The sequence below is a fragment of the Artemia franciscana genome, chromosome 15 (assembly GCF_032884065.1).
Source record: "Artemia franciscana chromosome 15, ASM3288406v1, whole genome shotgun sequence".
NCBI classification, from domain to species: Eukaryota; Metazoa; Arthropoda; class Branchiopoda; order Anostraca; family Artemiidae; genus Artemia; species Artemia franciscana.
In genome coordinates, this window is record NC_088877.1 from 5111817 (window position 1) to 5124726 (window position 12910).

General features: G+C 33.2%; 1 protein-coding gene across 1 annotated transcript in view; it reads left to right on the forward strand.

The window, feature by feature from the left end:
• The window catches only part of LOC136035962 (dolichyl-diphosphooligosaccharide--protein glycosyltransferase subunit STT3A-like), a 53807-nt gene extending 43037 nt beyond the window's left edge, over positions 1 to 10770 (forward strand). Inside the window, exons 10-13 of the mRNA XM_065717854.1 lie at positions 177 to 365; positions 3420 to 3639; positions 6851 to 7039; positions 10479 to 10770. Coding sequence (XP_065573926.1) covers positions 177 to 365; positions 3420 to 3639; positions 6851 to 7039; positions 10479 to 10624 — 744 coding nt within the window. The 3' untranslated portion in view covers positions 10625 to 10770. The remainder of the gene's footprint in view (positions 1 to 176; positions 366 to 3419; positions 3640 to 6850; positions 7040 to 10478) is intronic.
• The last annotated feature ends 2140 nt before the right edge of the window (positions 10771 to 12910 follow it).

Genomic DNA, 12910 nt, shown 5'->3' on the forward strand with positions numbered 1-12910 from the left:
GCATATATTAAAAAGGGAACATATTCATTAAAATCCCCAAGCCAAGCGTGAATACCTAGATAAATTATGGCAAGTTTTTATAACGACCGGAGGAAAGCTTTGTTCATACCATTAAAAAATTTTCGAAAATCTCATCTTAATGTTTATTTGTTTATGTTGTTGGTTGTTTTTTTCAGTTTTCCACTGGAATGATCGGGATCTTTTCGATCATGTTTTTGGTGTACAGTCAACATTGTGTTTGGGTCACAGGCGAAGCATACAGCTCGCCAAGCATCGTATTGGCTGCAAGAGGTCATGATGGCTCACGAATTATTTTCGATGATTTTCGAGAAGCTTACTATTGGCTGAGAATGAATACTCCTGAGGTTAATTTTTTCCCCTCTTTTTTTTCATTCTATCATCATATCTCTTTGTTATACTGACTATAATTTTTACTTTTGGATTTATATGAACAGTCCAGGTGGTACGACATAATAATTTTTTCCGATATCCAACTTTTGAAGAAAAGATTTTATATGCGTAACAAACGCTGTTGTTAATAGAAGCGTGTTTATTATTTCTTTTTTTTTCATAAACAAAGTTCCAAAATATTCATTGAAAACTTTAATAAACGTAGTAATTTTGTTTCTATATATTCTCGTTTCCAGTATTCTATCATCAAAGCAGATGAATGATTCATAAATATTTGTTCGATAAATATTCACAGAGATTCATAAACATATAGCTTCATAGATTGATTCATCCATAAGTGTCCATCGTTTCTCCTCACCACCTTACTGCAGATTGATCAAATTATTACCACTTCTGTAAATATTCTATACATTTTAATGTAAAAATGAAGTATCTGAACACTGAAGTTTCCTCTATTTAATAATTTTTCTCCTCCCCCCATAGACCCTAGAATTGTGATGTTATTTGGCTGTCTATATAACCTGCATTTTCCATGTAATTCAGCTTTTTTTTGTTGTTTTTTTTTTCGAACCCCACCCTCGCCGCAAATAAAAAAAAATTTCATGATTACGTGCCTGGATTTAATCTTTGTTTGTACATACCTTTTTTTTAAAAAAAAAAAAGCTGACATTTTTGTTACATTTGGCAAATTTTGTGATTTTAACAATTCTGGGTAGAAAAAGAAGAAGAATAATTATCGTTACCTCTGAACTACCAAGGACAATGAAAACTCAATTTGGTTGTTTGAATAGCCCCCCTCCCCAAATAAAAAGAAAAACGAATCTAGAAATTAAAGTTTTAGTGAAGTTTTATTGAATTTTTTATGAAGGAAAGTGTGTAGTGTCGTATGTAGTTTTTGGTACTAGCAGGTGCCAAATTAAAAGAAGAAGAAACGGGGGTGAATCACCCACCAAAAATTGGCTAAAACATGGCAAACACGGTCATATCCAGGGGAAGGGGCTAGGGGGTTCGGACCCCCCCCCCTTCTGAAATTTTGTCGGACTCGTTGAAACGTAACAAAATTCATATAATTTTTTGGCGTGTTTTTCAATAGTTTTTTACTCCCCCCCCCCCCCCCCCCGACAAAATAACTAATTAGTTTAACTTATTTATTTTCACAATTTAACCTCGCAACACTGATGGATATGTTGTACTGCCTTAAAAACTTCATAATTTTGAAATAGCCAAAAGAAAGGCATTAGATAGTTGTAGTTTTTTTTATAAAAATACCTAAAATGGGTCATGGGCAGGGTATTAAAAAAAATGTATATTAAAAAAAAAGAAAAAAACAAGAAAAAGGTTGTACAGAACTACCATTGAAGGTGTGAATAATTTTTGAATCGTTTCTCTGTCAAGTATATAAAAAAAAATTAATATTTTTGAAAAAAATAATTTAATTTTTAAATAAAATTTCTTTCAAATATTGTACCAAAGCCCTTTATTAAGCTATTATCAAAGCGAAGTCATTTCTTCTTTTTTTATGTCTCGGGAGTTGCAAGAGAGTTTGGTGCTCGAGCCTCTAGGTAGCATCAGAAATTATTGTACGTTTGAAATAATTATCAAAAGCCTTTATTAAGCTGTTTTCAAAGTGAGCGTTAATAGATCGTCAAGATGAAAGTGTGAACGAACATGCATTGCTCTACCGATCCTCCCTTTGAGAACAACTTAGCAAATGGTTTTTGGCCATAATTTCAGATGTGTGAAAATGACAGATACGATGTTTAGTGGTGTCTGTGAATGTCTAAGAGTCCAGTAATATAAGGACTTCGCATTGTCCCAACCACGGACGAAGAGCTAGAGCAATAAGGTCCATAGCCAGAAATAAATTTTTAATCTCCAATCACTTCTATATTTTCTTACAGCTTTATATTTTAAAGCTCCATGCTGCTAGTTTTTGAAAATTTTTGCTAAGTAAATAATTGGGAAGTGGAATGATTGGAAGTAAATTCATCGGAATAAATCGTGAACAAACAGCAAGCTGAGCCTAAAACCGATAAAAACAAAATATAAATACGTAAATATAATACAGTACAAATACAAAATACAAATACAAAATACAAAATGTTACTTCATGTCTAATCGCTGCAAAAATATAGATGAAATATAAAGAATACAATATAAAATATATATTATAAAATATAAAAATACAAAATTTAGAATGTATACAAATACAAAATACAATGCAAATACTAAATACAAAATGTTACTTCTTGTCGAATCGCTGCAAATGCAATGTAATGCAACTATAATGATAACGCACAACGTGAATTTCAAAACAATTAGTTCTGTATATATAATTATATCTGAAGATGCAAATGAATTACAAATGGTAGTTTTTTTTCTTAGTTTAATAAGTCTTCAACTGGTTTTGTATATTTCTTTTTATTAAAAGAAAATTATTAATACTGCCTTGGAAAGAATTCGAGGCTTTATATGCATAGTTTTATATATTGAATCAATTAGTTATGACCTTTCAGATATAACAAATCTGATATGCAAATCGGAAGTGATGTTTTTTATACAACATACTTTTCAAGCCATTTTATTCATAAAATTCAAGATGTCACCGTTATTTAAATAGACAAAAGTCTAATCTTGAAAAGTATATAAAAGTAATAAAAAGCTAATCAAAATAAACTAGCATAAAAAGTATAAAAATAGAACATAAGAAGAAGGTAGAGAGTCTTTAGGTGGTTAAACTTTGATATAGTCGGGTTCGACTCTGGGGGGGGGGCATGTTTTTCCAAAAACATGAAAATTATGTAATTTCAAGGAAAAGGGGGCCTCTTAAGGCCAATTCAAAGCATTAGTTTCGTGCCCCTCTTCCGCTACTCTTACTTACCCTATGCAGAGCTATTTACATAAATCTAAACAAAAGAAACAATGCATAATTTCTCAAATTTTTATATTTAGTTCTTTTCATATGTTAAAGGTTGAAAATTAAACTTTACAATTTTTTCACCATTTAGGATGCTAAGATTATGTCTTGGTGGGATTATGGTTATCAGATAACCTCAATGGCCAATAGAACAGTGCTTGTCGACAATAACACATGGAATAATACGCATATATCGAGAGTGGGACAGGCAATGGCATCTTCAGAAGAGAATGCTTCCCTTATTATGCAAGAACTTGATGTCGACTATGTATTGGTTATTTTTGGTGGACTAACCGGCTTTAGCTCTGACGGTGTGTAAGAAGTACTTAGAGTCTTTTCTTTTTCTTCTTCTTGTTTTCCTTCTTTTCTCCTTTTCTTATTTTCTTATTCTTCTCTCCTTCGACCATGTATTGGCCATTATTGGTGGACTAACCGGCTATAGCTCTGATGGTGTGTAAGCAGTACTTAGAGTCTTTTCTTTCTCTTCTTTTTCCTTCTTTTCTTCTTTCCTTTTTCTTTTATTCTTCCTTCCTTCGACTATGTATTAGTCGTTTTTTGTGGACTAAGTGGCTACAGCTCTGATGGTGTCAGCAGTACTTTGAGTATTTTCTTCTTCTTCTTTTTCCTTCTTTTCTTTTTCTCTTATTCTTCCTTCATTCGACTATGTATTGGTCATTTTTGGTGGACTAACCGGCTATAGCTCTGATGGTGTGTAAGTAGTACTTAGTGTCTTTTCTTCTTCTTCTTTTTTCTTCTTTCCTTTTTATCTTATTCTTCCTTCCTTTTGTATTGGTCAGTTTTGGCGGACTAATCGGCTTTAATTCTGTTGGTGTGTAAGCCGCACATAGATTATTTTATTCATCTTTTTTATTCCTCTTTTTTCTACCGCTTTTTTTGTGTTTCGGGAGTTGCGATTAGATTTCGATCAAAAAAAAAAAATTAAATTTAGGATGCGGGTTCCCAAAGTTGTGTTCTCTCTAACCGCCCGATTGAGGGACAAGCCTACTGCTGTAATATGCATTGAAAGGACAACCTAATCATACCATTAAATATTTTCTTAGACCACACTGCTTTTCCATTTACGAAAAATTAAGCAAAGAGAAAACGGGTTTTAATTTCGACAAAGCAGTGAACAAAAAATAGAATATAAAGACAAAACTACACTTTAACTACAAAAATAAAAATAATCCGAATATTTCAGCCCCACGCCCGGGAACCTTTCTAATTAATGGTTTATTAATTTAATGGTGTTGTCTTAAATTAATACCATCAGTGCTGGGAGTTTTGTTTATAATGTGAGTTGTTCTTATTTATTTATTGTTTTTTTTTGTGTGTTTAGTTGTCGTGTTTTTTTTTCTTTTGTGTGCTATGTTTAAAAAGAAAAATTTCTTCTGTTTCGTCGTTTGTAATTTTTTAGTTAAAGTGTAGTTTTGTCTTTATATTTTATTTTTTGTTCACTGCTTTGTCGAAATTAAAACCCGTTTTCTCTTTGCTTAATTTTTTATCATACCATTAAATTTATTAGTTTTATGTTTAATCATTCAGCGAACAAGAAATATCATTTTGCTCGGTTGTTTCCTTAAAGAATGATGAACTTGCTCAGAAAATAAGAAAATTTTGTGATTCTACGAAAAGACATACAATTTTGTCACAAGCCTACCGCTGTAACTTGCATAGGAAGCATAAGATACTTGTATCATAAGGATTTATCAGTTTAGTTGTATTCATTCACCCGGCCAGAATTGTAATGCTGCTTAGACTTTTCCTTAGAGAATGATCAAAACTGGATTATTTAAAATATGAAAATTGTTGGCATATTTTTCGCCTGTATTCAATCTGTTTTTTTTAATTTAAAAAAATGCGAGGCAAATTTCAAAAATATAATTGAGTAGCTGGATAAACCTGAATCTTAACTATAGAATGGTCGCAAAATCATCGCAAAATCGCTGAAATATTAAACGATACGGCTGCTGAAAGTAAACCTCAAAAATTACTCAAGGAATATAAGTCTCCGACTAAAATTGGATTTCTCCAATGGCGTCAATACGTAGAGGGGACGCGCATCCCCACTCCCTTAGATTTTTGAAAATAATTTTTGGGGGCATATTCTTATTCAAGAAAGGCTTTTTGGTAATTTCATAGGAGAAAGAAATGACTAGTTTGCCCCAACCCCTTTGTCTAGAAATTGAAAATATATTCCCCTCACCCCCCTAGCTTTTCATAAATTAATCCCACTGAATCCCTTGCTTTTGTTTTTTTTTATTATTAAAAGCCCTAACAAAGAAGATCGAATACTGAAAAAGTAACTGTTGAGATATAAGCTAATTGAAAAAATGTAATCTCTGGTTATAGCTGATAATGGTAAATGGGCAAAAACCCAAAATAGTCTTTGTTTAGGCTGGGGGGTCATAAATTGAGCCTCATTAAAATAGAAAATCAAGTGCAAAAAAATGTTGAGATATAACCTCCGAAACTGTTCATTATGATTTTGTAAGCTGAGTAAACCAACGTGACACTAATCTTTAATCCAATTATTGCAATTTCTCGTAGATTATTATACTTCAAATTTGCAATTTCGATAATTACCTTCTGTTAAAAATGGAGAATAGTACATGCGCATGAACTAATGGATTTACTTTTTTGCTGTGGCACCTATTTCTAGGTGGCACCTAGAAATAGGTGCGCCTGTGGCACCAATACTTGAACCTAAACTTAGCAGAATATATTTTTTATGTAAATTATATTCATCCCATCATTGTGCCTTTTAGCAGTAAATTACCTTTACGTAATTGCCGTCCTAGCAGTAAATTAGATTTACGTAATTGCCTTTACGTAAATCATCTTTACGTAAAGGTACCGTTGCGCCTTTTAGCAGTAGGTTGCATAAGCTTTAGCGTGTGTCAATAAAACAAATACTGTCCCTGAGCCTCCCCAGCGATGCCTCATTGCAGATCAAGTAGTTGAAATCCATTAGAGAGGAATTAGCTTGGACCTTTAAAAACCCCCTATAAGGGATTAAAAGCCGGTTGGGCGAAGCAAGGTGTCCAATACACCTAGAATTTCTGAACAAGCTTGCCTTGATTTATTAAAATCATTTGTTAAAATTTGGATTTCAGTTAAAGGGAAATGTTCTTTAGATACTGCCTAAAATTCTGGGTAAGCAATTTTTTGCGTTTTCTTTGGATGATTTTATATTGAATATAACCAATTATATATTATATAAGTATGTAATCGTAGAGTGTTAATAAAAAAAAAAAAAAAAAAAAAAAAAAAAAAACAGCTCTACTTTCACACAAAAAGGATTAATAAACGGACAATAACCTATTGTACCCTTTTTGTAAAAGTTGTTCTTCTTTCTTTGACCGAATCTAAAGTAAAACTAAATAAAGATCCTAAAAATAGATATAGCTAGTATTTAAATTTGAGCTTTTCAATAAGCAATATAAAATCACAAATCCAGTTATGTTTTTCTCGATCAACTTGATTTTCTTCTCTGGTCAGTTCCCGTATTCTTTGTTCTAGATATCAATAAATTCCTATGGATGGTTCGAATTGGTGGTTCGACGGAAACTGGGAAACATATCAAAGAAAGTGACTATTATACACCAACTGGTGAGTTCAGAATAGACAGAGAAGGCTCATCAACAATGCTTAATTCTCTAATGTACAAATTATGCTACTACAAGTTTGGTAGCATGTACACTGAAGGAGGTAATCTTTTTTCTTTTTTTTTTCTTTCTTTTTTTTGAAAGGGGGGCTGTGCTGAATGTATACTGAACAATAATTACTTCGTTAATAGAGTTTATAGTTAACCTCGAGTGACATTCTGTATGTATACGTGCAAAAAACAAGGATTTTCCCACAGATTGATCTAAAGGAATTCCCATTGAAATTTTTCACCAAAAATATACTTCTTTTCTTGTCTTGAAACAAAGATTTAAAAAAAAACGAAATAAAGAAGAAGAATTGTACAATCGTCTTGTTACGAGTTGCCCAGGCCCGAGTGCCACTTCTCTAGGGTGTTTTGTTGCTAGACATGTTTGTCTTGTGTACTGAAGGAGGTATTGTCAAATGGCAAAATTAGTTAACTCGGCCGCTTTTTTTTTATAGAATTCAAAGGGCTAGCATCCAACACTGTTCAAGCGTTGGTAATACTTGTTACCAACAAGTAAGATACTTGTTACCAACAAGTAATACCTCCTTCAATACTGAAGGAGGTATTGTCAAATGGCAAAATTAGTTAACTCGGCCGCTTTTTTTTTATAGAATTCAAAGGGCTAGCATCCAACACTGTTCAAGCGTTGGTAATACTTGTTACCAACAAGTAATACCTCCTTCAATACTGAAGGAGGTATTGTCAAATGGCAAAATTAGTTAACTCGGCCGCTTTTTTTTATAGAATTCAAAGGGCTAGCATCCAACACTGTTCAAGCGTTGGTAATACTTGTTACCAACAAGTAAGATACTTGTTACCAACAAGTAATACCTCCTTCAATACTGAAGGAGGTATTGTCAAATGGCAAAATTAGTTAACTCAACCGCTTTTTTTAGAATTCAAAGGGCTAGCATCCAACACTGTTCAAGCGTTGGTAATACTTGTTACCAACAAGTAAGATACTTGTTACCAACAAGTAATACCTCCTTCAATACTGAAGGAGGTATTGTCAAATGGCAAAACTAGTTAACTCGGCCGCTTTTTTTTATAGAATTCAAAGGGCTAGCATCCAACACTGTTCAAGCGTTGAAAATACTTGTTACCAACAAGTAAGATACTTGTTACCAACAAGTAATACCTCCTTCAATACTGAAGGAGGTATTGTCAAATGGCAAAATTAGTTAACTCAACCGCTTTTTTTAGAATTCAAAGGGCTAGCATCCAACACTGTTCAAGCGTTGGTAATACTTGTTACCAACAAGTAAGATACTTGTTACCAACAAGTAATACCTCCTTCAATACTGAAGGAGGTATTGTCAAATGGCAAAATTAGTTAACTCAACCGCTTTTTTTAGAATTCAAAGGGCTAGCATCCAACACTGTTCAAGCGTTGGTAATACTTGTTACCAACAAGTAAGATACTTGTTACCAACAAGTAATACCTCCTTCAATACTGAAGGAGGTATTGTCAAATGGCAAAACTAGTTAACTCGGCCGCTTTTTTTTATAGAATTCAAAGGGCTAGCATCCAACACTGTTCAAGCGTTGAAAATACTTGTTACCAACAAGTAAGATACTTGTTACCAACAAGTAATACCTCCTTCAATACTGAAGGAGGTATTGTCAAATGGCAAAATTAGTTAACTCAACCGCTTTTTTTAGAATTCAAAAATATCTTTGCAGTTCAACGAGAAAAAAAAACTATTCAGAAGAAGATGACTTTTTCTGGTTTGATTATAATCAAGTTAGGTTGTTATTTATAGATAAAAGACCTATACTATACTCAAATAATTAATGATATAAATTTGTTCTATTTATCGTTTCAGTTTATAGTATAGTATAGGTATAGGTACGGCACTGATTCTCGCTTAAAACAGTATGTAATCTGACTTAGTTGTTTAGAAAAAGAAGTTACCTCGTTTCAGTAGGTCCAGTGGCATTGTTAAATGTTGGAAGATCGTTTGGTAGGATAGATCCTATAGAGCCTTTTTTTTTCTCTTCTAAAAAGAGCGGAAAAATATATATTACATATTATATCCAAATATCAAGGCCTTATCAAGGGGATTTTGACCCCCTCCTCTGATGAAACAAATCCTGGATATGACACTGCCAAATGTATAATTCTGTCTGGGAGAGGGGGTTTTGTCGCCCTTGTTATAGTGCATGCAACATTGCCTATATAGTCTTAACTCTTAGTTTGTCATGCTTTGGGTGGTAAAGGCCAAAAAATCTATCAAAACACCCAAAAACATAAGTGGCAATATTGCTTTCGGGGGGACTTTTGTTCCAGGGATCATAAATCATATACGTGACATAACCGTTCACATATTGCGATTCCAACAAAGTTTACTAGCAAATAATTGCGTTTCTGCGAGATAATAAGAGTTTTTTAGCTGATACTATTGGAGAACTTCACTAACGAATTGAATCGTTGTCGGAGAATTTGATGTTCAAATTCAAGAAGTGAAATTCAGCAAAGCAGACAATGTTTTTTATGCTATAATCCTATACTATCTATACTATATATCTATAATAATCTATACTATAATCCTTGACAGGGAATCCATGACTACTAATATTTCTGAGTGAGCAAATTCATATTTCGGTTTCCTTCAAATATTTGCAACGCATCCTTGACAGGGAATCCATAACTGCTAATATTTCTATGTTTGCGAGTTCATTTTTCGGTTTCCTTCAAATATTTGCAACGCATCCTTGACATGGAATCCATAACTGCTAATATTTCTATGTTTGCGAGTTCATTTTTCGGTTTCCTTCAAATATTTGCAACGCATCCTATCATAGCAGGTTGTGCTTTTTTTTTTTCTTTTTTTTTTCATCCAAACTTGTATACTTTTTATGTCCCTCCCTCCCCTCCCCCCTCTATTAGAAGTTGTCTTAGCATTGTTAGGTAAGAATTATTGTTAGCTAGCACTTTCGTATCTGCTAGCTAAGAGATAATTGTTACCAAGCAATTTAATAATTGGATGGCAGGAAAAAGTATAAATGAAACGTATAAAAGTATAAAAAGTATAAAAGTATAAATTACGAAAATGAAATATTCACAGATAGTGCTTTGACAAATACAGCCTGCAAATAGGAAATATATACTTCCAGGTTTATTCTGTCTACTCTAGAAATTATTCGTATTACTTTTTGTTTTGACCATTTTGCCTTGGGTGTTTTTTTTTTCGTCTTCTAATTTTGGCTAGTATTCACCGCCATCTTAAACTACATATATTGTCTTAACTTTTTTGCCCTGCTACAGGTGGCAGAAATGCCAATATTGCTTTTGTTGTGACTTGTGTACTTGGCATTGTGATTCCGCTAGCCAAGGATATGATAAATTCGTAGGTGGTGCTTTGAAAAGCACAGCTTGAGAATATATACATGTTGATAACTTTACTCTGTCTCAAGATTTTTCATTTTATTTTATTTTTAGCTTTTTGTGAGCAATATTGCTAGAATTTCTAATTAATAAAACAAAATTTATAGGACGGCCACCAGGGTTCGATCGGGTCCGAAATTCAGAAATTGGCAACAAAGATTTTGAGTTATCAACCTTAGAAGAAGCTTATACGACTGAGCACTGGCTTGTGAGGATATATAGAAGGAAACCTCTTCCAAATAGAGGTGTATAATTCGAGGCTTTGCTCTTTTTACCAGTGATTCATTTTTGCTGATCAAAGTTTTGTCCTGAATATATTATAGCTGATGCTATTGTTCAGGTTTTGTCATTCTTTTTTTATTCTTTATTTTTAAATTAAACATGAAGGGTTTCCATCAATTGTTTTTGTCTTATCTGAGAAATGCATGGATGTGTGTCGTGGGAGTAGCCCCATTTCATTGGAGATGTTCTGAATTTTTTTTTTTTTGTAATAAGTAGATATCGAGTTGCCATTGGTAACAAATATTGTTTGCGAGGTATGTTTATGCGTATATTTTTGATTCAATTTTTGCACAAGTACTAAGGTGTTATATTGTAGGTTTCCATGTAAAGTCTACAATATAACGTCCCATCGTCCCACTTTCTAGGGCTAAAGCGAACAAAAGTTAAGATAGTAAGGTCGTGTTTTAAGGATGAAGGATGGTAAATTGCCTGAAAATTTACTTTTTGACCATTTGTCATGAGCCAACCAAAAGTGGGTCATCTTTAAATAGGACGGGAAGGGTCTGTAAGAGATAATTTAAGGGAAATTGGAACTTCATGGGAGGGTGTGATGTATGAAGCCTTGAATAGTTTGGTGTGAAGAAGGAGCGTGCGCAGTTGTGCTGGCCTTGGCGAGCTAGGTAGTGTAGTGAATTGTTAATATTGTCGCAAAAGTGTTTATTCTTACATTTTTAGTGATGTATGGCAAGATTTAAAATATTCAGTTCTAATCCTCAGTGTGATCTGTTTATTAACCTTTCTTCTGATTAAGCATCTGACTGAGCACCGATTTCCTGTACGTGTTTCTTTATATCTAAATTAGAGAAGCCGATCCTTTTTCTTTCGTTTTAAAAAAATGTTCATTCTATTTTTTACTTAACGGTGAACATAAACACACACTAGAAAAATTTGGTTATTTAACCAAATTCTTCTTGGGGAAAAGCCTTTTCTGGCTTTTCCCCCTTACGTTTATCGAATATCCTGTGTACCCTCAAGGAAAGGTGATTTATTTGGTCGACAATTTGGGTGCCTTTTTAAGCGTACTTCTTAGGTTGAGGTTTTTCGGTGACAAGCTGTCTTGTGAACCATGTTAATACTGTGGAGAAGTTTTTTTGTTTTTTTTTAATTTTAAAACTTGAAATGACGCGAAGATTTTAATGCGTCTGTTGTACCATGCATAAGACTATTACCGAACTCTATTTGATTGATTTTTGGAGTTAATTTCACCAAAAGTAGAATTGAAGGTGTAAAACCTACAAAATTCGGAAAAAGAAAATAAAAATATTTTCGCATCAGTCCCCTTGCCATCATCATCATTAGACTTATGATTATCTACTTAATCATTTGTACAATAGCAAAATTTATTGGAAAACCCTTCGAAACTATTCTTTTCTGCGGAAAATTAATGTTTCTACCGTAATCTTTATTATGGTCTTTATTATAATTTTTAAGTGATCATATATAACTAATTTAGGCCGTAAAATATATGTTTTATGCCATAAAATGAGCCACCGTTGCAAACGACGAGAAATACAGATACTAAATCAAACTAATCCTTATGCTTGTGCTGGACAGGAAAATTACTGATATTATTTCTAACGAAATTATGCAGGTCTTATTAAAGAATTTTCAATTGTCAAAATTTTACACAAAAAAAAAGGAAACTTGTCAGAGCTGAATCTTTAGAGATTTAACATGGGAAGATATGAATTAAAGACTACTAGAGCCACCTAAAGTGTGATCCCTGGTGAATTCATTAAAAAGTAGAAAATATTGAAAAAATGGAGTATTTGATTAGATTAATCTACAAAACAATTGGATTGAAGCTGAAATTTCCCTATAGGAAATAATTAATGACCGTTTTTTATGACCATCAATGGTAAAATCTTGACAGGTTAGGTTGGTTAGTTGACTCTAAGCTAGTAGGACTGCTTAGAGCGGGATCCCGTGACCCTTCGACCACTCCCACCATGAATATTAAAGTACCTAAAGTGCAACATACGCAATATTTTTGGGGCAAAAATGAATGATCTATTTGGCTTTTATTAGAGTGTGAAGGAAATAACATCCCTCGTGCAATGAATAGTACAGCATCACACTTACCTTGGACTTTAGTTCCTCAAAGGCATCCAGAACAAGCCACCAATCATGCCATCTATGGCAGTAGCATTGGCCAAGAATTAAGAAAGCATATAAGCTTTTAATAAAAGCACTAAAAGCTGGAATTTTACCACTGATTGCTGTTTCCTGCATATAGTAAAGGTAAAAATACATAGAT